Here is a 21,754-nt window from a genome sequence, read left to right on the forward strand (position 1 = left end):
AATTTATTGTTGCCCTTGTCATCGATATATTTAAACTTTCTGATATAATACCTATAATCGATTTCAACAGTGTAAAAATTATCGCTATCTGCTACTATATCTAATGTAAAACTTTGCTGACACCTACGAGGTGATTCTCCAAAAAAACTAAAATTGTAATTATTTTTAAAGAACAAATAAATATCGTTGCTTATACAGGGCTTCAATCGCAAAGAACGTAGATTATCTGGAGTAAATGTTTCTTGTCTTGTTTCTTTGGCTGTAATTAAGCTGAACAAAGCGGTGCTGTAAAAACTGGAGATTAAAAATGTAAACCAAATCCATACAATGATAATCATTCGTAATTTTTTCATGTGTAACAATTTGTTGTTGGTGTTAGCAAATATATATCCCCACAATTTAATCGGTAAGTTATTATAAAGTTTATCTTCTTCGAAATATCGACTGACCAAAATAGTTACAACAGTAACAAAAACAAATGAAAGACAAATCAAAGTCCAAGTAGTAACGCTAAATGGTCGATAAACTGTTTTCCAACTAATATCACTTGGGGCTGGCGTAAATAAGAGCAACCCTCCGTAATCATATCCCCAGATGCAATCAAATATGTCAAGACGATTTTTCATCGGTGCATATCCTCCAGCAACAATACTGGCAGAATCATTTTGTAAATAGTTCAAGAAGCCAGTAACAGTATAGTTAGGTAAAACAACCCCGGGGTCATTTTGGTCAGATTTAAAAATATATTTTAGTGTTATATTTTCGCGCTCCGCGATATTTGCAAGCATCTGTTGCTCTATGCCATACATTTTTTTTCCCAAATAGTCGTATTCCTTGTTTGATTCCGTCAAGAAGTGTGGTACATTTTCAAGCGCAGCGATAGTGATTGTGCAATTACGAAATTTATTTTCTAAATGCTTGTAGTTTATTCTGATGGTGTCTACAACTTCGCAGTTTTTTATTTTACTTATTATTTTATCGAAGTATTTTCCACAAGAATTGTTTTTGAATGGGTTATAGGTAATTAGTTTGAATTCACCGTTTTTCGATTTTGTAAGTAGAAGAATATTATAAATGTTGAATTTCAAGAGTAATTTAAAGATATCATCATATTCTGACCATTTTGAGTCGTATATTATTATAATAAACTGTGCTGTTGGATTCCATGCTGTATCTCTTGATAACTCTTTCAAACTTGAGAATAGTTGGATACTGTTTTTTGTAGACATTATATAAACATCAGAACTAATGATCCATTTTTGTGTTTTTATTGATCGTTCAATAAAATTGTAACAGTTTTTATCGCTCAATAACCTATTTAACGGAGTAGAAATGACCGTGATGAGAGTGCCACAAGGAACATGTTTGTAAATGATAACTGTTATACAATCAATTGCGTACTTGAAAAATAAATCCTTGGTGTCTTCTGTATTAGATACATTTTTATATAAGTTTATTAAATTCGATGAAGATGTTGTAAGAATGAAAACAAATGAAATAGATATAAGCGTTAATTGCATTGTTACAGACACTGGTATGCGACTTGACTAGTAGAAAATATGATTTCAAGTCATGTAATCGAACTTTGTATAAAAGTACTAATTATACCTTACCGTAACAATTTTGTTTGATATATTATTTTCTTTTAATGTGAACAGGGAATTATGATGTATAAAAATGTTTGATGTTTTATGTTATCCTAAATATGCATGAAAATTTAACATTTCTAAATCTAATATTTACTTTACTAAATGTCGTAGACGAACCCAAGTAGGTATATTATGTAAATTATGCTTTAATGTATACAATGAAGTATAACATTCTTTAATCGTATTTACTTATCTGTTTTCTAGCCCAAAACCTAATGCCGTAGAATACAACGTTTTTGATATTTCGTTTGTGTTTGGTATAATACAAATGCATTCTATCGTGTTTCTATGGAGAAAAAATAGTATGGCTGTTAATTGTGGTATTGATCCTTGCAACGAATAATAACTAACTTATCGTATGAAATTAGTCTGTTATGTTATTATCTATTGACGTTAATATAGAATTAATGTATTATTTGTTGTGTGTGTTCTCCAAGCAACGAACTTAATGCTTAAAAATAAAATGTGTTATATTTACTATGCCAAATGTAAAAAATTAAATGCTGCTTGCTTTTAAAAATAAACAATATTGATCTTGAAATTATTACCTCCACCAGATTTTTGGGAGTAATCTTGGACTCAAAGCTCCAGTGGAGCACCCACCCATTCATCATCTCTAGCAGGTTCATTGGCAGGCTCAGCTCCGTGGTTTATGTTGTAAACATAACATCAAATAATAGTGGGCGAAGCCACGGGCAGACACTAGTTGTGCATTTTTGAAATTAATTATTTAAGTAATATTTTGTTTTTATTGTTTTTACTGATTTGTATTTTTTGAACTTATTCGATTTTCCTTTCATTGTCGAATGATTGTATCTATTTTTTCGGAAACGAGTATAACACCTTTATTTCAGAAAACACTTAAAATGTAAAAATTTATTCGTGTATGTTATGTTGTTGTGAATATTTAAGAAGAAATAAGTTAATCAGCTTATAAAAAGCATTTTCAGTTAATAAAATCGCCTATGAGCAATTTTACTAGAATTCCTCAAAAGGTAACTGCACAATAAATTTCCCGCTATCATCATGTTTATAAGTTAACTCACAAATCTCCTCTTCAGGAGGTTTTAGCACAGAAAGAAATATATTCATTTTCTTAATTTTCTAATATTTGACGATTGTTTTAATTATGAACATTTAAACATCTAAAGCAAAGCCGATACGCAGAGATTAATTACTGACTTTTTTTATATATATCTACTGTCTCCAATAATTTGTCACATGCTTTAATCCATCGTATGCCGGAGCGTAGATATGAGCTCGAACTTTATATATTGTAACTATATTCTTATAGTTCAAATTTTTTTGTTTTACACTACACTAGAGAAACATATACCTAGATCTTTTTATCCATAGTAATTGATATATATACAAATATCAATTACTATGGATATATATATATATATATTTGTCTCCCTCTCTCTTTTTATTACATTATCATTTCGACCAATCGGCGACGACGAAATTCACTTCGCAAATTCGCGCGCCAACATCATTTTTTTGAATGCTCGCGGCTATATTTGTGAAAAATTTTTAAATAGCAAAATGTTTTTCAAATATAATTAACAACAGTAAAGTGATTGATTTGTTTATTCATGTAAACAAAGGTTCTCGGGTAAGCGTAGAATATATTTATATATTCTATATATAAATTTTGCTTTTTGCACTTCTTCCTCAAAAATTTTAGTTTAACTTAAATAAAACTATTTTTTTTTTAATTATTTACATAAAGTTCTCATATTAAATTAATTTCATAAGTAGGTATTCATCAATCTTTTTAAAAACATTTTTGTATCCATAAGATTCAGGTGTCAGTTTCAGGTTGTGTTCGGCTCTTACTATTTGTGAACTCATTTTTTAACTTCATTGTTTCATATATAAGAAAATGAATGAAATACATAATAATTTTCATAAACACTATAGCGAGATCTAAAATTACTTTTCATTTTGTACAACAGCATCTGTTCTGTTGTAAAAAAAATCTAATAATTTCATTACTAATATAAGATATATACTTATAGTTAAAATGGAAATTACGAAACAAAGTTATTATTATTGTTTAAATGGAATTGAAACGGATCAATCTAGTATAATATTTTAGATATTGCCTTTTCCGGATCACCTAGAGAAATGTTGCATATCATACAAAACATTGATCAAGTCTACGAGCAAAGATCTGAACTCGACAGCCTACAGTCTTAAGTCTTTTTTTGATGCTAACAAAAAAATCGGACTAGATTCGTCCAAGAGACTGTTGTAAGTATTGATAGTAGGTATTTGTATTTGTAGGTATAATAATCTTATTCATATTAGTTAGTAATTTATAACACCTTTTTAGGATAAACTTTTTATGAATTAAAAAAATACTTCTTACATATATATATTCCACTAAATTAATATTACAGTTAATAAATTCTAAAAAGAAAAAGAAATATTTTATTTGAATGTTAAGTTAGTCTATAATATATATTTTGTTACACTATTTTTATATAAGCGATAAGAAAATGTTTTTCTTAATTTATAATGTTGGCTTACTAATTAATAAAATAATGATATGAGGATAACGTAACAGACATGTCAAATAATCTCATTATTTTACAACCATCTCGAAATTATCTTAATTACCAAATTCCTTTAGTAGAGACATTTGAAATATTTTTTGCAACGTGGGATAAAAACATAATGGAAAAGATTTTCATTATACCAATGAATTCGGTTGGCAAGTAAGGGATTCCTCTCGAATCTCGACTTCAGGATTGCTATGAAGTTAGGGTAGAGCGCAGTTGCAATAATAAATATTGTAATATGAAGACAATGTAAAGCACTTAAACCTCTCTTAATAATATATGTTACAAAAATACTCTAATGTCAGCCTCAGATTATGAGTACAGTACAGTACAGTAACAGCCTGTAAATGTCCCACTGCTGGGCTAAGGCCTCCTCTCCCTTTTTTGAGGAGAAGGTTTGGAGCTTATTCCACCACGCTGCTCCAGTGCGGGTTGGTAGAATACACATGTGGCAGAATTTCGATGAAATTAGACACATGCAGGTTTCCTCACGATGTTTTCCTTCACCGAAAAGCACGAGATGAATTATAAACAGAAATTAAGCACATGTAAATTCAGAGGTGCTCGCCCGGGTTTGAACCCACGTTCATCGGTTAAGATTCACGCGTTCTTACCACCGGGCCATCTCGGCTTAGATTATGATTATGAGTAAATTCAATCAATCTTCCAGGTTTGGTCTCAATAAACTAAAGCATTTAATAAATATCACTGGTCACTTAGTGTTTTTTTATCGATAAAAAATTAATCAATTCATGTTTATAATCATTGATAGACCCTTTAAGTTATAATGTTGTTATACATACAATATTTTATTTTTCACCATGAACTGGATTCACTTTCTGCAAAATCAAGTTAAAGATAAGCAACTTTGCTCTTAATTAAGATAATTTATCATATTTGTTTTGAGGACAATTTTTGACGAGGCGGCTGTATATATATATATATATATATATATATATATATATATATATATATATATATATATAACTTGTCCTTGCCAATGTTTTGCAATGACATATTAAATAAAAAATACTATTTCAGCTTCATAGTTCATAAACTTTCATGTCTAAGTGGTCAGGTTCAATGCAGCCAATGCAAGATTGGATTATACATTTTTACAATTAAACCCTAATTAAGTATTGATTTATACATATTTTTACCAATTACACTTTCATAGGCGAGAATAATCCTAAAATCAGTCTGCGATAGCATAATCCCATACAATTTTTTTAAGTCATGTGAAATGATTCATAAAATTCAGATGGTTCTGTGGCATATAATATATGGTATTTATATATATGTATATATAAATACCATAGATGACCATGGTAAGGGTGGGGCAGGGGGTGCTAAGAATCCCCGGGTTACGGTAGGCCGCCAACACGGACTGACCCTAGCTACGTATAACGGACGCACGCTACGACTCGACGAACACCTGGCACAGCTCGAAGAAGAACTGAGGAACATGAGGTGGCATATTTTGGGGCTATGTGAAATCCGAAAAAAAGGGAGAGGATACCATAGCCTTAGAATCAGGCCATCTTATGTACTTCAGAGAGGGAGACCAACCATCCCAAGGTGGCGTCGGGTTCTTGATCCACAAGGCTCTCTCTGACAACATCTTAGAAATCTCCAGTGTGTCGGCAAGAGTAGCGTATCTTGTGATCAGACTCACCAAGAGGTATAGCCTCAAGGTTATCCAAGTATACGCACCGACTTCGACACACTCGGTTGATGAAGTGGAAAAAATGTACGAAGACATTTCTAAGGCATTGCACACCACCCAAAAGGCCCACTTCAATGTTGTCATGGGGGACTTCAACGCTAAAGTGGGAGTACATACTAGCAACGAATCGGTAGTCGGACAACACGGATTTGGAAGCAGGTATCATAGGGGGAAAATGCTCGTCAACTTTCTGGAGAAAGCGGGTCTGTTCTTGATGAACTCTTTCTTTAAGAAACAGCCTCAACGGAAGTGGACGTGGCGAAGCCCAGACGCTATGATTAGAAACGAGATTGACTTTATTATGACGTACAAGAGGCGAATATTTAGAGATGTCTCTGTGATCACAAGGTTCAATATATAATAAGTTCAAATAAAGAAAAACACGAAATTGTTTTACCGAACTTAACTGTTACTGGCTCATTGCGTTATTTACAAAACGATTTAATATGTATAGTAGCTGGAGGATATGCATTGTTGGAAAATCGTCTAGGCCTATTTGATTGCATCTGGGGTTACAATTTTGGAAAATTGTTTTTATTTATACCAGTCCGAAATGAGTTTGATTGGAGTAAAGTTAATCGACCATTTAGCGCTACCACTTGGCTACTGGTAGTTCTTTCTTAATTTTTTGTAAGTGCCGTAAATTAAATTAGTAAGGCGTGTTTGAGAGATTATTCAGAAGAAAATAACTTAGCCCTTAAGTTATGGGGATAATTGCTTGTAAACACGAGCGACAATTTATTGCGTATAAAAAATACGAATGATTGTTATTGTTTGGATTTGGTTTACGTTTTTGATCACCAGTTTTTACAGTACAGCTTTCTATAGTTTATTAACAACCAAAGGAACTAAGAACGAAACATTTACTGAGTCGTTTGTGCGCTCCTCGTCTCTGAAGGCCTGCATATGCAATAGCATTGGAACATTATTTAAATATTCTTACAACGTAAATATTTCTGAAAAATCACCAAGTAATTGTCAAGGAAATTTAAATTTAGACACAGTAGCTAATAGCGACAAATTTTACACCATTGCAACTGATCATACATATAATATAAGAAAACTTAATTATATTGATGATAATGGGAATAATAAATTGGACAAAAAAAGTCTTGAAAGTGACTTAATATATGTTACGTACACAAAAAGAGGATTCCCTTTACGAGCAAAATTTCAAAAATATGCTCACTACCACTTAGAAACGGGCTTAATAAAAAAAATATTAAGAAACACTAAATCATCGGTATAATATACTTAACAAACACATTGGTCCATCATTTAGGACTATGACTATCTGACTTCAGACTTCATTTCAGTATATTGTTCCTCGGTTACATCATTTCATCTGTGTGTTTTATTTTTGAAACGCAGCGAATAATTCGCACTTAATAAGTATTTCAAACATTCCCTTGAATGATTAATGTTAATTTTTATACTAAAAGACACAACACAAACACAACCGGTATTAGATAGTTGGCTTCGTCAAATATTGCTTGTACCACCCGTCCATCGGATTTTGTATCGGTAAGCAGCAATACTTAGTATCGTTCCGGTGTAAAGGGTTAGTGAGTCAGTGTAACTTGATGAAGATGTTTTATCCCTTGTGCCTGACAAGGGATAAAACATCTTCGTTCTCAAGGTCGGTGGCGTATTGGTGATGTATGTGGAATGGTTAATATTTCTTACATCAACAATGTCTATAATGGGCGTTGGTGATCACTGAATTTCAGGTGGCCCATTTGCTCGTCCGCCTGTTATACATATAAGAATTTGTCTATTTTTCAGAAACCTGTATAACACCTTTATTTCAGAGAACACTTAGATAGTAAGATTTTTTGTGAGATTTTGCTTCTGCTAATGTTTGTCTGTAATTGATGATCATTTTTCTTGATTGATCATTATTCTGCCTTATAAATTATATCTACTGAATAGTTTGGTTTTTAAATAAAAAGTAACGAATTTATTGTATGTTTGTGGGGATGGGATCTGTGACAGAAAAAGGAAAGGAAAGGATAAAAAAAAAAACCACCAACCATTCATTTTCTCAATTCAATGTATTTCAATAATGTCCATTAGACATATTCATTGTTTGCTATTGTATTGCTATTTCGTTATCGCATCGGTGGCCATAACCATATTTTTTCTTCTTGCCCGAGAATTTTAATTTTGCCGTGACTCTTAATGTATTAATTCAAATTACTCCTTTTATAATTCCAGACAAATCGAATTAAAACAGACAAATCGAATTACTGCTAAATATTTTTTGCAATATAGTTTAATATTTTACACAACTCGAGATGATTTATTTTACACAAACTATATAAACAAACATAGTCTGCTTAAAGGTGGCGCTGCTAACAGAATTAATATGAAATTAAGTTTTACTTGCTGCATAAAACAATTAAATTTGATTTAGAATAATGAGATTAATTCTAAAGGATTTTATTTTGAATATTGTCAAAGTAATTTAAACCTTTTAAAAATAAATTAAGCATCAAAAATGTCTTTAAAAGTTTCAAATAATCAAACCAGTCTACTATAAATTAAATATTGTTATAATTGCTTGATAAATAATGGTCACTGATTTTGTTTATTTTTTCTTTCGATAGTTTTTTTGACGCTGAGCACATGATTATACTATCATTTCTCTGTAATGCATGTAAATAGTAAACACTCGAATCATGTGTATATTAAATGTATGTATTCTTGAATTCATTTACATGATGTATTAACTTATATTTCAAGGTTGCATTATTTTCCTCCATAAAATTGTGATGTAGACACGATATGTCCCGTGTAAATTAAAACGATAACAAAAAAAAGAAGTGCGGTTGGGGAAGACGAGAACCGGGGAGGAACGAAGTCCTTTGCGATATTTCGTTTGCGAACGGACTTCAGGAACAGCCTTGCTACTACGGATACGTGCCGATGAGCACATGCTCACAGGCACATTTTCTTTATCTTGTTGGATTTATTCGTTTGTTCTTTCTGCTCTACTATTTCTCATATTTGTTGCTTTATTCGGTCGACGGCAAATGTCTTACGTCTTGCTTGCATTATTCATTTACTGGTGGTAGAGCTTTGTGCAAGCTCGTCTGGGTAGGTACCACCCACTCATCAGATATTCTACCGCAAAACAGCAGTACTTGGTATTGTTGTGTTCCGGTTTGAAGGGTGAGTGAGCCAGTGTAATTACAGGCACAAGGGACATAACATCTTAGTTCCCAAGGTTGGTGGCGCATTGGTGATGTAAGCGATGGTTAACATTTCTTACAATGCCAATGTCTAAGGGCGTTTGGTGACCACTTACCATCAGGTGGCCCATATGCTCGTCCGCCTTCCTATTCTATAAAAAAAAACTATAACAAACACACGCAATTAGTACTTACTGACAAAATCGTTATACCGATAATTTATTTTGTATTTGTTCTTTTAGTATTACAATCATAAAACACGTATATAATATTTCTTATAAATTAAAAACAATCGTACAAAATTTTGCACGCATTGCGTTGTGAAACATAACAAATGCAGAATGTAATGTCAAAAAGACGCCACGCTTCTCGTGAATGACTTACAGATGTGTGGATGAAGTTCGATGAGGCGGACGTAGCGCCATCTGTCATTCGACATATGAATTATTTCGTTTTGTTTGAAATACAAACGACGATTAAATTATTTGGACATTGTTCGTACTAAAATCGTGATAAAAAATATGATGATGGGTTAGGAGCATGAAAATTTGGGGTTATATGTATTTTTTGACGCTTAATCAAAGTAAAATACAAAATAAAAAAGAAATAGAAAAAAAAATCTGGATAGGGACACCCTTATCACCTAGCGGTATGAAATATACTTAACGACCTATTCTCACACCTGCCAAATATACATAACAAATTTCATAAAAATCGGTCGAGCCGTTTCGGAGGAGTTTTTTTTTTTTTTTTTTTATAGAATAGGAAGGTGGACGAGCATATGAGCCACCTGATGGTAAGTGGTCACCAAACGCCCTTAGACATTGGCATTGTAAGAAATGTCAACCATTGCTTATAGCCAATGCGCCACCAACCTTGGGAACTAAGATTTTATGTCCCTTGTGCCTGTAATTACACTGGCTCACTCACCCTTCAAACCGGAACACAACAATATCGAGTATTGCTGTTTTGCGGTAGAATATCTGATGAGTGGGTGGTACCTACCCAGACGGGCTTGCACAAAGCCCTACCACCAGTAAGTTCGACCACAAACACCGTGATACGAGATTTTTTTATATTAGATAGACCCTTGCAGAACAAATCCATAAATAGTTTTCATAGCACAAAGTAACCAATAAAAACTAAAAAATATAGCCAAGACTTTTTATAACCTAAACCAGTTGCTCTGACGTCCTAGGGCAATTCCACAAAACAACAAAACGCCGCCGCCACCACACGTTCAAGAAGGTTCTTCAAGATGATGCGAAGCATTGTTGTTCATTGGTCAAATGACACAATATGTAGTTTAATATAAGTGAGAATGAGTCAAGCCGTATTTTACGTAGTGTTGCAAGCATTACAAATTAAACATACACGATTAAAATTATAAATTCATCAGATGTATTAAAATCGACAGCAGTAAAAAGGGGCTTATTACAGACGCCAATTATTGAATTCGAACCCTATTTACATCCTTTTAACATATACTTGTGCATTAAAACGTAAATAACCGATGAATTAAAAGAACAGTTAAAACTTGTAGAAGATATTCTCAACAGTAAAAAGCAGTAACAGTAATAAGAAAAATAAAATATTAAGACAAATAAAATTAATGATCAAATTATGGAGGACTAAGGCGTGCTTAATACTTAAAGACATTAGATCTAGACACTAGTATCTTATAAGGTCGAAATTCATCTTTGACGCCATTAAAATATGAAACTGACTATTTTTTTAAAATTATTACTCATAATCACCGAATTCAAATTAATTTATATATTAACCATGTCAACAATAAGAGCAAATATAATAATAACATAAATACAGACAACAGATTACCTTCTCAGTTTCGATCTTGTCGAATGGATTACTTTTATTAAGATAAAAATCTTAATCAAACTACACTACTTTCTTCAAAAAGGTAACATAAAGGTTCGCTTAAAGTCTTTTTGACACTAATCATTTTACAAGATGTATTAAAGTTACTATTTTACTGATTTATCAAACATAATCAATACATCTATAATATTTGTCTAGCCTGTATAACAATCAACTTCAAGGGTTATTAACAATATGCCTTATTTTTATATATAATATATATTTTTAAGATAGCTTTTAAAGCTTACGATGTTATTTAAGCACCTTTTATTATTTGATACAACATTATTATTATTATACACATATTTATACTGTAGCAACATTAAATGATAAACAGTCATATTTTCTTCAAATAGTCATCTACTGCTGTTAAAATAATACGTTGATTTGAATATTTCTTATGACGATATAGTATGATGTATTGTTACTTTTGCACGAAGTTTACATTTTAAAGATTTCAAATATATATTCTGTATAATGGAATTTCATTCATTCATCCATTCATGGAATAATTTATATTCTGTAGACTCTATATAAGTTATACAACCGTTGAAATTGAATTTATTTATTTCAAACGATAATATTAGGACATGAGAGACAATTAATATTTGATTGTGTAACAATTTAAGCATGTCATTAAAACTGTACGTTCATAGGAACAAGAAGCATAACCATAGATGATACATATTATTGTAAAAGATTAGCGTCAGTTTCAATTAGATGAAATAATACAGAAACTGTTTACAAAGTATCGAATGACTTTAAATAATACAAATCGAGTACTGTCTCTGCATCACTAACATTATGGAAAATATTATAAATTATTATTTTAACCCTTTTGAATACTGCTGGACCAAATATTTAAATTTATTCAGTCAGGATGTTTATTGTTTCCCTTTATCTCCAAAATGAGCTATTGAGTTTATAAGAATACTTTAGAATTCTTGGTTGCTTATTAAATTATTCATCTTTAATTTTTAGTTCAATAATAAAACAAATGAAGGAAAGCATGTAACCAAGGAACAATATACTGAAGTGAACTCTAAATTCGGATAAAACAATGACCTTAAATGTATGGCCGATGTGTTTGGTTTCTCTTATGTTATACCAGTGATATATTGTTTCTAATTGTTTTTTCAATAATCCTGTTTCGAAGTGGTAGTGAGCATATTTTTGAAATTTGTTTAATAATGGGAATCCTTTTTTTGTGTACATAGCAAACATTACATCATTTCCAAAGCGATCCTTTTTCAATTTATTGTTGCCCTTGTCATCGATATATTTAAACTTTCTGATATAATACTTATAATCGATTTCAATAGTGTAAAATAAATCGCTATTTGCTACTATATCTAATGTTATATATTGTTGACATTTACTAGGAGATTTTTCAAAGAAACTGAAGTTGTAAGTATTTTTAAAGAACAAAAAAATGCCATTGCTTATACAGGGCTTCAATGGTAAAGAGCCCAAATTATTTGGAGTAAACGTTTCTTGTCTGGTTTCTGGGGCTGTAATTAAACTGTATAAAGCTGTGCTGTAAAAACTGGAGATTAAAAATGTAAACCAAATCCATACAATGACAACCATTCGTAATTTTTTCAGGCGTGACAATTTATAGCTAGTGTTTCCAAAAATATATCCCCATAATTTAAGCGGTAAGTTCTTATCAAGTTTACCTTCTCCAAAATATCGACTGATTAAAATAGTTGCAATAGAAACAAAAACAAATGAAAGACAAATCAAACTCCAAGTAGTAACGCTAAATGGTCGATAAACTGTTTTCCAACTAATGTCACTTCGGACTGGTGTAAATAAGAACAACGTTCCGTAACCGTATCCGCAAATGCAATCAAATATCTCAAGACGATTCTTCATCTGTGCATATCCTCCAGCAACAATACTGGCAGAATCATTTTGTAAATAGTTCAAGAAGCCAGTAACAGTAAAATTAGGTAAAACGACCCCGGGGTCATTATGGTTTGGTTTGATAATATATTTTAGTGTTATATTTTCTCGTTCCGCGATATTTGCAAGCATCTGTTGCTCTATGCCATACAATTTTTTTCCCAAAAAGGCGTATTCCTTGTTTGATTCCGTCATAAAATGTGGTACATATTCAAGCGCGGCGATAGTGATTGTACAATTACGAAATTTATCTTCTAAATGCTTGTAGTTCACTCTGATAGTGTCCACAACTTCGCAGTTATTTATTTTACTTATTATTTTATCGAAGGATTTTCCACAAGAATTTTTTTTAAATGGGTTATAGGTAATTAGTTTGAATCCACCATTTTCCGAATTTGTAATCAGAAGAATATTATAAATGTTGAATTTCAAGAGTAATTTAAAGTTCTCATCATATTCTGACCATTTTGAGTCATATATTATTATAATAAACTGTGCTGTTGGATTCCACGCTGTATCTCTTGATAACTCTTTCAAACTTGAGTATAGTTGGCTACTGTTTTTTAAAGACATTATATAAACATCAGAACTGATGAGCCATTTTTGTGTTTGTATTGATCGTTCAATAAAATTGTAACAGTTTTTATCGCTCAATAACCTATTTAACGGCTCCGTATGAGTGGTTGTAGAAATGACCGTGATGAGAGTGCCACAAGGAACATGTTTGTAAATGATAACTGCTATACAGTCAATTGCGTGCTTGAAAAATAAATCCTTGATGTCTTCTGTATTAGATATATTATTATATAAATGTATCAGATTCGATAAAGACGTCGTAAGAATAAAAAGAAATGGAATAGTTATAAGCGATAAATGCATTGTTACAGACACTGATATGCGACTTGTCGTGTGGAAAGTGTGATTTAAATTCATGCTTTCGACCTTTGTATCAAATACTTATTATTTTTTATCGCATCAAATTTTGTTTGATATATTATTGTCTTTTTGTGTAAATATGAAGGCAATTAGTTTCCAATCATGTGCTGTTTTATGTTATCCTAAATGTTATCATGAAAATTTATCATTTCTAAATCTAATATTTATCTTTGAACACGTGTTAGATCAACCCAAATAGATATTTTATGTAAATGTTGTCTATAATATGTTGTTTGTAATGAATAAACTCATAAACTACTACACGGATTTAAAAAATTCCTTCACCTACAGAAAGCTTCATTATCGGCGTGTAACATGGCTATATTTTATTTTGAAAAAGTGATATTAAGATAAATAATACTTGATCAACCCGGACGAACCCGGGGCGGGCCGCTAGTTTTAAATAAAACTTTAGTATGTTTTAAGCAATTATAATATAATATATTATAATTGCATGAATCTGTCTGCCTTTTTCTATCACATAATATAGTGCTAGGAGCGTTTTGATATTATATATTCAAATTTGATACTTGTCAAAGGATGATATATATTTTTTGTTTATTCCTTCCTCGTAATGAAATCATGATAAAAAAAATATAGAAATACACGACATTTGGACATATTCAGCCAACAGCTGAGCTCACGATAAAGAAGACAGAAAAAAAAAAACAATTTCAAAATAGTGTTTTTAAAGAGGCACCTATTGTTGTGATGAATTCTGTAACATCGAGGACCTAACAAGTAAGCTGTTTTTTTTTTAAACGCATTTACGCGTTTCTCCCACATGAGGTGGGAGGCCGGAATACCCACTAAAAACCAGCGGTACCCTCACAGTCTCTCGGGCGTCACGGGATCGCTTGCGCATGCAACCGTGACGCCTATCCTAGTTGCGTTCCCGGGATATTGAGAATCCAACTAGCCTCATCGCCGCTTACGGAGGGAGAAGGTGCGCATAGCACCACACTCGTGGCAGGAGAGTGATACTTCCCACCTCGCTGTCCCGTACAGGTACTTACCGAAACAGCCATTTAATAAGTGTGTCGCTTTTTCTTGCAGTGACTCAAGTGGGGGTGGATCGCCTTCACTGTCGCCTGGCCTACTGATGGAGACACCAGGTCCTCCTCCCATCTGCAAATCAGGCCTTGTTGAGCTAGACCCCTGATTCGCCTCTCCTCCGCTGGTCTTGGATGCCTCTCGCCCTGGCTTCCACCTGGAAACGGTGGACTTTCGCGAGCACCTCCGCCTGGAGATCCCAGGGTGGGTCGTTCGCGGGAAGTGTCACCGCCGTCCACGAGACCGTACGCGGTAACCTCGTATCGCTCTCACCGCTATGACTATCTGCGGTCTTCACGGTGAGAGCGTCCACTAATATGGGTGCACCATACAGTGTCATGGAGCGCACCACACCAGCGTATAAGCCAGCATGATGATTCCGGCCTTCCCACGTTGGGTAGGAGTCATCCCAAGGCGGCAGCAGCATTGATGAGCTTTAGGCTCAGTTGGACAAAGTGCTGCCCGAAGCTCCATTTTCCGACCAGGATCAAATCCAGGTACCTCACCAGGTGAGGTGAGGCCTTCACCTGTATCATCGTCCCTTGAACGCTTGCTAGCATGGTAGATTATACCCATCAATTTTCAAAATATATTATTTAAAATGAATTGTATTATTGATATATACAAAATCAAATAAAGTAATCCCGTGCAGCGGAAAGCACGTGATGCTGTCCTACGGTTGATCTTTGTTTGTTCATTTCGGATTTACCGCTCATCGGCTTATAAGAGTGTGGAAATAGAGATTGCGTTTGTGTTTACACATACACATGTACATTATCTATGCATGTGCTGAACTGACTTGACAGTGAGACTTCCTTTGAGTATGGCCGCCGCGCCGTGATGAAATTAGCTGGCATCACCTAAAAAAGCGACCCCGATGTGGGAGTAATATGACAATATTCGATTTCTGCCTGTTTCCGCCCGCAGCTACGCTGGTGACTGAAGGGGGGGGGGAGAGGTATTAGGCTTACGGAGACTATATATTACGAGGAATATAGTCAGGTTTCAGAACATAGAACATAGTCCCAGTTAAGTAAGCCCAGGGGCCGCGGCCGGTATTCGATCAAGAAAAGTGGTTTTTTCGATGCTATAAATTATATGAACTATATTCAATAATTTACTATAAGTATGCATTTTACATTCGTTGTAAACGTACGTTTAATATTTGAGCTATGAATATGGATGATTCTTACTTATGAGACTTTAAAACTTATCGGCTGGTGCAGGTGCAGACGTCCAATCAGAATTAAGGTTACTGTATGCATAATTTTGCTTGAATAAATTTTAAGCCTAGCTAAATATACTAAGAACTATTACAGATCTATTTTGCTTCGCTTAAGTTAAATTTAAAAAATATATATCTTTAGTATTTCCGAAATTAGGTAATGAAATAAATACTTTAACTTTTCGGACACAATGTCATACTTAAGTCCTTTTTGATGATATTTTCAGACATTTCACCAAACAAAATAAAATGAAGTCAAATGGAGAGAACTTTGACTACTTTTATTAATTTAATACAATTAAAAAAAGTCTAAATATTTTTTAATCTCTTAGCTAGGAGGTTGTATATTTATTCTTTTTTATATTCTTACATCAGCATAACATTAATCCCAATCGTAGAAAAGATACACCAAAAGCGTGTTACGTTAGTCATTAGAAATTCAACCGTAATTAATTACTAATAAAAATAAGATTTAACATTGAATGTTAATTTTTTTACGCATATATTTTTGAATAAATGTTTGCGAAACCTGGTCGGTATGGCAATAAAAAAGTAAAATCAGACCAGGTGTTTGACATTGGCAGTATGAATTTAAGCCTTGAATGTTTTTTTTTCATTAATATGATGTATATTAGCTTTCTGCCTTTATCTGCACAAGCCTCCATGCGCGCAATGTACTTTTTTATATAGAATAGGAAGGCGGACGAGCATATAGGCCACCTGATGGTAAGTGGTCACCAAACGCCCTTAGACATTGGCATTGTAAGAAATGTCAACCATCGCTTACATAGCCAATGCGCCACCAACCCTGGGAACTAAGATTTTATGTCCCTTGTGCCTGTAATTAATATGGTACACAGTTTTCTCTTTGTTTATTATTAAAATCTATATGATAGAATTATATTATATAATTATGATTATATATGAATATATAGATTTAATTATAATAACATAATATATAATAATCTTAACTAACAATTGCGAGTTCAAATCCATACAAACACTATTAAATTTTCATGTGCTTAATTTGTGTGTATAATTCATCTCGTGCTCTGCGGTGAAGGAAAACATCTGTATGTAACCAGCAACTTGCTTTGGAACATGGTGGTGGGTAGCTCCGAAACTTCTTCTGAAAGAGCGAAAGAAACTTACGTCCAGCAGTGGGAAATTTACAGGCTGTTTGCTTAGAATAATCATATAATAAATCCTAAATAGTATTTTTTAAATTCAAACATTTTAAGGAAAAATAGCAATATTTGTCAATATTTAAATTTTGCTAAAATAAATTAGCAGGCGCTACTATAATTATACCATACTATACTATTAATACTGTTTGACATATTAATTAGTTTTCTAGTAATCGCTATAATCCTAATTAATAATTATGCTATTTAAATTAAACTGGTTTCAATATTAAACATATTATATAGAAAATAAATTGGTATGTGGAATTAAGGTCAAATATACAAATAAATTTTTTATTTATGATGAAGACAATAGTTGTACTTGCTTAATAGTTGTAAAAATCTATTGAAGATTTAAAAAAAAAAGTAAAGTAATGTTTGTGATCAAAAGAATTATTAATTTAAGCAATGAAGTACAACTGTATGATAATTTTATCTTAAATATTATATTCGAGAGAAATATATTTATTATAATGAAATATAAAAGAATAAAGAAAAGAAATACAAACGAAATATAAGTAAAAAAAAATAAGTATACATATGTTAAGACTTATAAGTATCAAAGGCGTTCCCAGACCCTATCACGACATTCCGAAATTTTGGCGACGAATCGAAAGTTCCCACCAAATTAATTGGCCCTCAGATTTGACAACGAGAAAAAGAACAAACTATGTCGACGCTAATGAAAATTTATTATCGTAGGGCAGAAACATAAGGGCCTATCTCTGGAACTCTTATTTAGCACTCTTGTAAAAAAATACGCTGTATTTGATGACGTAATAAATTGGTAAGAACGAATACGAATATTTTTAATGTAATTGTAAAATTTATATTTCAAGGCTTAGGAAAATAACTATGATACAATAATAAGCGCCATGAAAGTAGGTAAATCACGTAAAATGTATAAAATAATATTATTATATTGTTGTGTACCTACACGTATTCTTATCGATGCAAGCGTAGGTCATTATTTACTGTCAGATGAAAGCTCTAGATTATAAAAAAAATATTTCACGATAATTATATAATGTCAGGATAATGTTAGAAAAGCATAGGTAGGTAACGTACTAAAATTATTATAGTTGACTGATTTATAAATTACGATCATTATAAAGATAAAACATTGATTGTTTTCAGAAATAATAATGGAATTGATAGTGGAAATTGTACGTTGTGATAGCCGATTACTTCTCAATTAATGTATAAAGCGTGTTTGTATGTACATTTTCTATGGAACAGATAATAGCTTTGAAGAATATATTGGATGAAAAGGAAGTTGGAGATGTGGACTTTGTGATGAAGATGAAAGTTGTTGTTTCGGTTTTATATTGATTTAGTAAATTAAGTTTTTCCATAATATTTTAACGTGATTTGCAACCTGCTCTGCTGCATGTAAGCCGGGGAAAAGACGTCGACCTTATGCGCACCTCCCCTCCCAAAAGGGTCGCTGACACAGTGGTGCTCTTTGTATACCGGGAACCTCTTTAGGTTGGAGGCCCTCATAGTTTTTCGGTGAGTATTCCAGTGCACTCGGCGCCGAGTAATCCAACAAATCCCCCGCTTAAAGGAAGCCCCGTAGGAAACGCTTAAATGCGTTTGCAAAATAAGGGCGTCCTAAAGCCAGATAGACCGAAGACATGAAGCAAATGGCGGGACTTGACTGGAAGGGAAAAACCGGAAGCATTGACGCACCTTGGGTGAGACCTATTTCCAGCAGTAAATAACGATTGGATCATGATAATTGATGATCAGTGACCACTTTGTGTGAGATGACTATGATTGATTAAAATTTGTAAACGTCAAAGTAATAGTTTACTTGTAATGTAAAAATGTTCATACAAGAACGTTTCCATAAAAATATTATCATAGAACAAATATTTCTATTCATTTGTTATAATTGCACTCAATTTCTGCGAATTTCAAATTGTTACCAGATAGCTAATGATCTGTCTTTTATACGATCCGGGCAGGGGGCTGGGTTAGGAAGGCATTTTAATTGGCGGTTCCATCAAAGCCCCTCTCACGGTCACCAGTTATTCGACGAATTTAAGCAGTTTGAATTTTGTATCTATTTATCACTTTTTATTTATACATAAAAAATGTACATATGTTTTAGTTGGAAATACAAGAAGTTGTTTTTATATAATTATATATACGTAATAAAATATTTAAATATGTTTCTAAACAGTCTTGTGACGATCACCCTCGGTAGGTGAACCTTCATAGTTACAAAAGAGGTAGGGAGCTTTGATTTTTCTATAAAATGGTCAGGTGGACGGGCAAATGATGAGATGAGCAAATGATGAATGATGGCAAATGGTCATAAATGCTGGTAGACAGATATATTAACCATTCCTTACATCGTCAATGCGCCACCAACCTATTGAAATAAAGATGTTATGTCCCTTTTACCATTACTAGTAGTGCAGTGGCTCGCTCTTCCTTCAAACTGCAACTCAACAATACTGACTATTGCTATTTTGCAGGAGAACATGTGACGAGTATAATATGGAATTCTATAAAGAAATTATTTGATTGGACGTAGTAAATGTATTACAGGGGGGAAAGGGAGGGTTCACTTAAGCTGTATAAATGTTATCATAATATAGGTTAAACAAATAACGAATAAACACAAGATAATATTTCCATTGTTAGTTATTTTGATAATTATCTCATAATTTGGTTCTTGCATTATTCATAAACAAACAGAAGTGCTGATCCATTAATTATTTAATATTCTGTTGGGTGTATTTTAAGAGATCTGTCAGATTAGTTAGTAGTTAGTTTTAATGATGGTTGGATTAAGCGGAGAGGGTTCTTAGTTGTTATAATGTATCCTGTCTCTACGGCTTAGTTTTTGATTTAAAGTTTTTGTATTTTAGTTCTCATCATCAAATGCATGCTTATCTTGCTGGTATTCGCGACTCGAATGTGACCTAGCTTTATCCTGATTCCAAACTACCTATATGTCAAATTTTAAATTTAGGCAAGATTGGGTACCAAGCAGATAGATTTACTTTAAAAGCGAATTTTACAATAATCTGTTATATAATGTTTTTATATATTCTGTATTTCTCTGAAAATGCACCCACTCTGTTTTATTGTGTTTAAATAAATCTGTGTTGAAGGAAATTATCGAGCTTTTCATATAGAAAATTTACCATATGTGTATCCGCTGACTAGCGTAGGAGTACTGTGGTGAAATAAGCTCCAAACGATCTCCTCAAGGGAGCCTTTTTCCAGTTGTCGGACAGTTACAGTTTCATAAAAGTGAAACAGGCTGCAGATTCCGAGGTTCTGGGTTCAAGCGCCGGGTAGGGCGAATAGAAGTAATTGATTATAAAGGTAATTGATTTCTGATTTAAAAAAAAAGTATAATGTTAAAATGCAGGTAAAACAGCGGCACTTCGAAATGATTTCTACTGTTATTTCAGAAGGTCGCTAAATCTAATGTCACCTAATAAATATTCGTAATAAAGTATCAAAGAAGAGGAAATATATTAAATTTTAAATTATACTTATTGTTTTCAGAGCGATATACAAAACGGTCTGCTTAGTAAGTTCCTGACCACAACAGTCATTCTCAATGGATATTAACCAAACACAGATCGAATATTTATTCCTTTACTTCCATAGGCTGATGGATATGCCATAGAATGGCAATTTGACATGACACACAGCACACACACACACACACAGAGACACACAGCTTTACGTGCTTTTCGAGACATCGTAGAGTAACCAATATTATAACACCAGGTGGTAAGATTTTATTGATAAAAAAACCAATAACTTTTATTTGTCTGTCATAATTTGAACCTCCGATCTTATAATCATAAACATGAACCGAACATTTTACCAATGAAACAAACGAAGCAGTGTGCAGGATAAAGTTCAATAAAAAAATAACAAATATACACTGTATAGTGAAATAGATATTAAAGGTTATTAAAGATTTTGTTAAAATTATTTCAACAGTTCACCAAAGCCAGAACGACATCGTTTTAATAATACTGTGATTTTTATTTTTCATGTTTATAAAGCATCGGAGACCTTAAAATGAAATTGTTACCTGCTCCGGTTGAAGTTTAACGTGTAATTTATTGGAGATGTATGCTACAGGTATACACTGTATAGTCGTTATTGGAGAACCAATTAAGGGGAGTGACCGTGCAATTGATGTACAAAGCGATAAATGTTTTTTATTTGTATATATTTTTTAACAGGTGCACCTTGACTTTTTTTAAATGAATGTCTTGTTTAAATGTAAATGGTTTGACTAACTAGTTATTAATATTTGTAACGTTGGTAATGCATATGGTTTTATAAATTTATTTTATTCTGGTCAACTGTGAATGGTTAAAGGGATTAATAATAATTTCCACGCAAATGCACACATGTATAAAGAATTACGTACGTAATTAAGTACTAGGT

At 32.7% G+C, this 21,754-nt stretch overlaps 1 protein-coding gene across 1 annotated transcript; it reads right to left on the reverse strand.

Annotated features, from left to right (window-relative positions):
* Nucleotides 1–11,220: 11,220 nt before the first annotated feature.
* Nucleotides 11,221–15,338, reverse strand: LOC126770401 (uncharacterized). Its single transcript, XM_050489798.1, has 4 exons — nt 15,096–15,338; nt 14,875–14,986; nt 11,991–13,707; nt 11,221–11,254 (listed from the first exon to the last, which is right to left on the reverse strand). The coding sequence occupies exons 1-4, from the start codon at nt 15,336–15,338 to the stop codon at nt 11,221–11,223; spliced, it is 2,106 nt and encodes a 701-aa protein (XP_050345755.1).
* Between the last annotated feature and the right edge of the window lie 6,416 nt (nt 15,339–21,754).

This window comes from Nymphalis io, chromosome 8, assembly GCF_905147045.1.
Source record: "Nymphalis io chromosome 8, ilAglIoxx1.1, whole genome shotgun sequence".
Classification (NCBI taxonomy): Eukaryota; Metazoa; Arthropoda; class Insecta; order Lepidoptera; family Nymphalidae; genus Nymphalis; species Nymphalis io.

Excerpts from the sequence above, each read along its gene's own strand:
- LOC126770401 (XM_050489798.1), bottom strand. The coding sequence starts at position 15,338 with ATGCTGCTGCCGCCTTGGGATGACTCCTACCCAACGTGGGAAGGCCGG. Across the intron at positions 13,708-14,874 it reads CTTATTAAATGGCTGTTTCG|AAGACATCAAGGATTTATTT; the intron begins GTAAGTACCTGT and ends TATCTAATACAG. Across the intron at positions 11,255-11,990 it reads TGTTTTATTATTGAACTAAA|TAAAAGCTATCTTAAAAATA; the intron begins AATTAAAGATGA and ends CATCGTAAGCTT.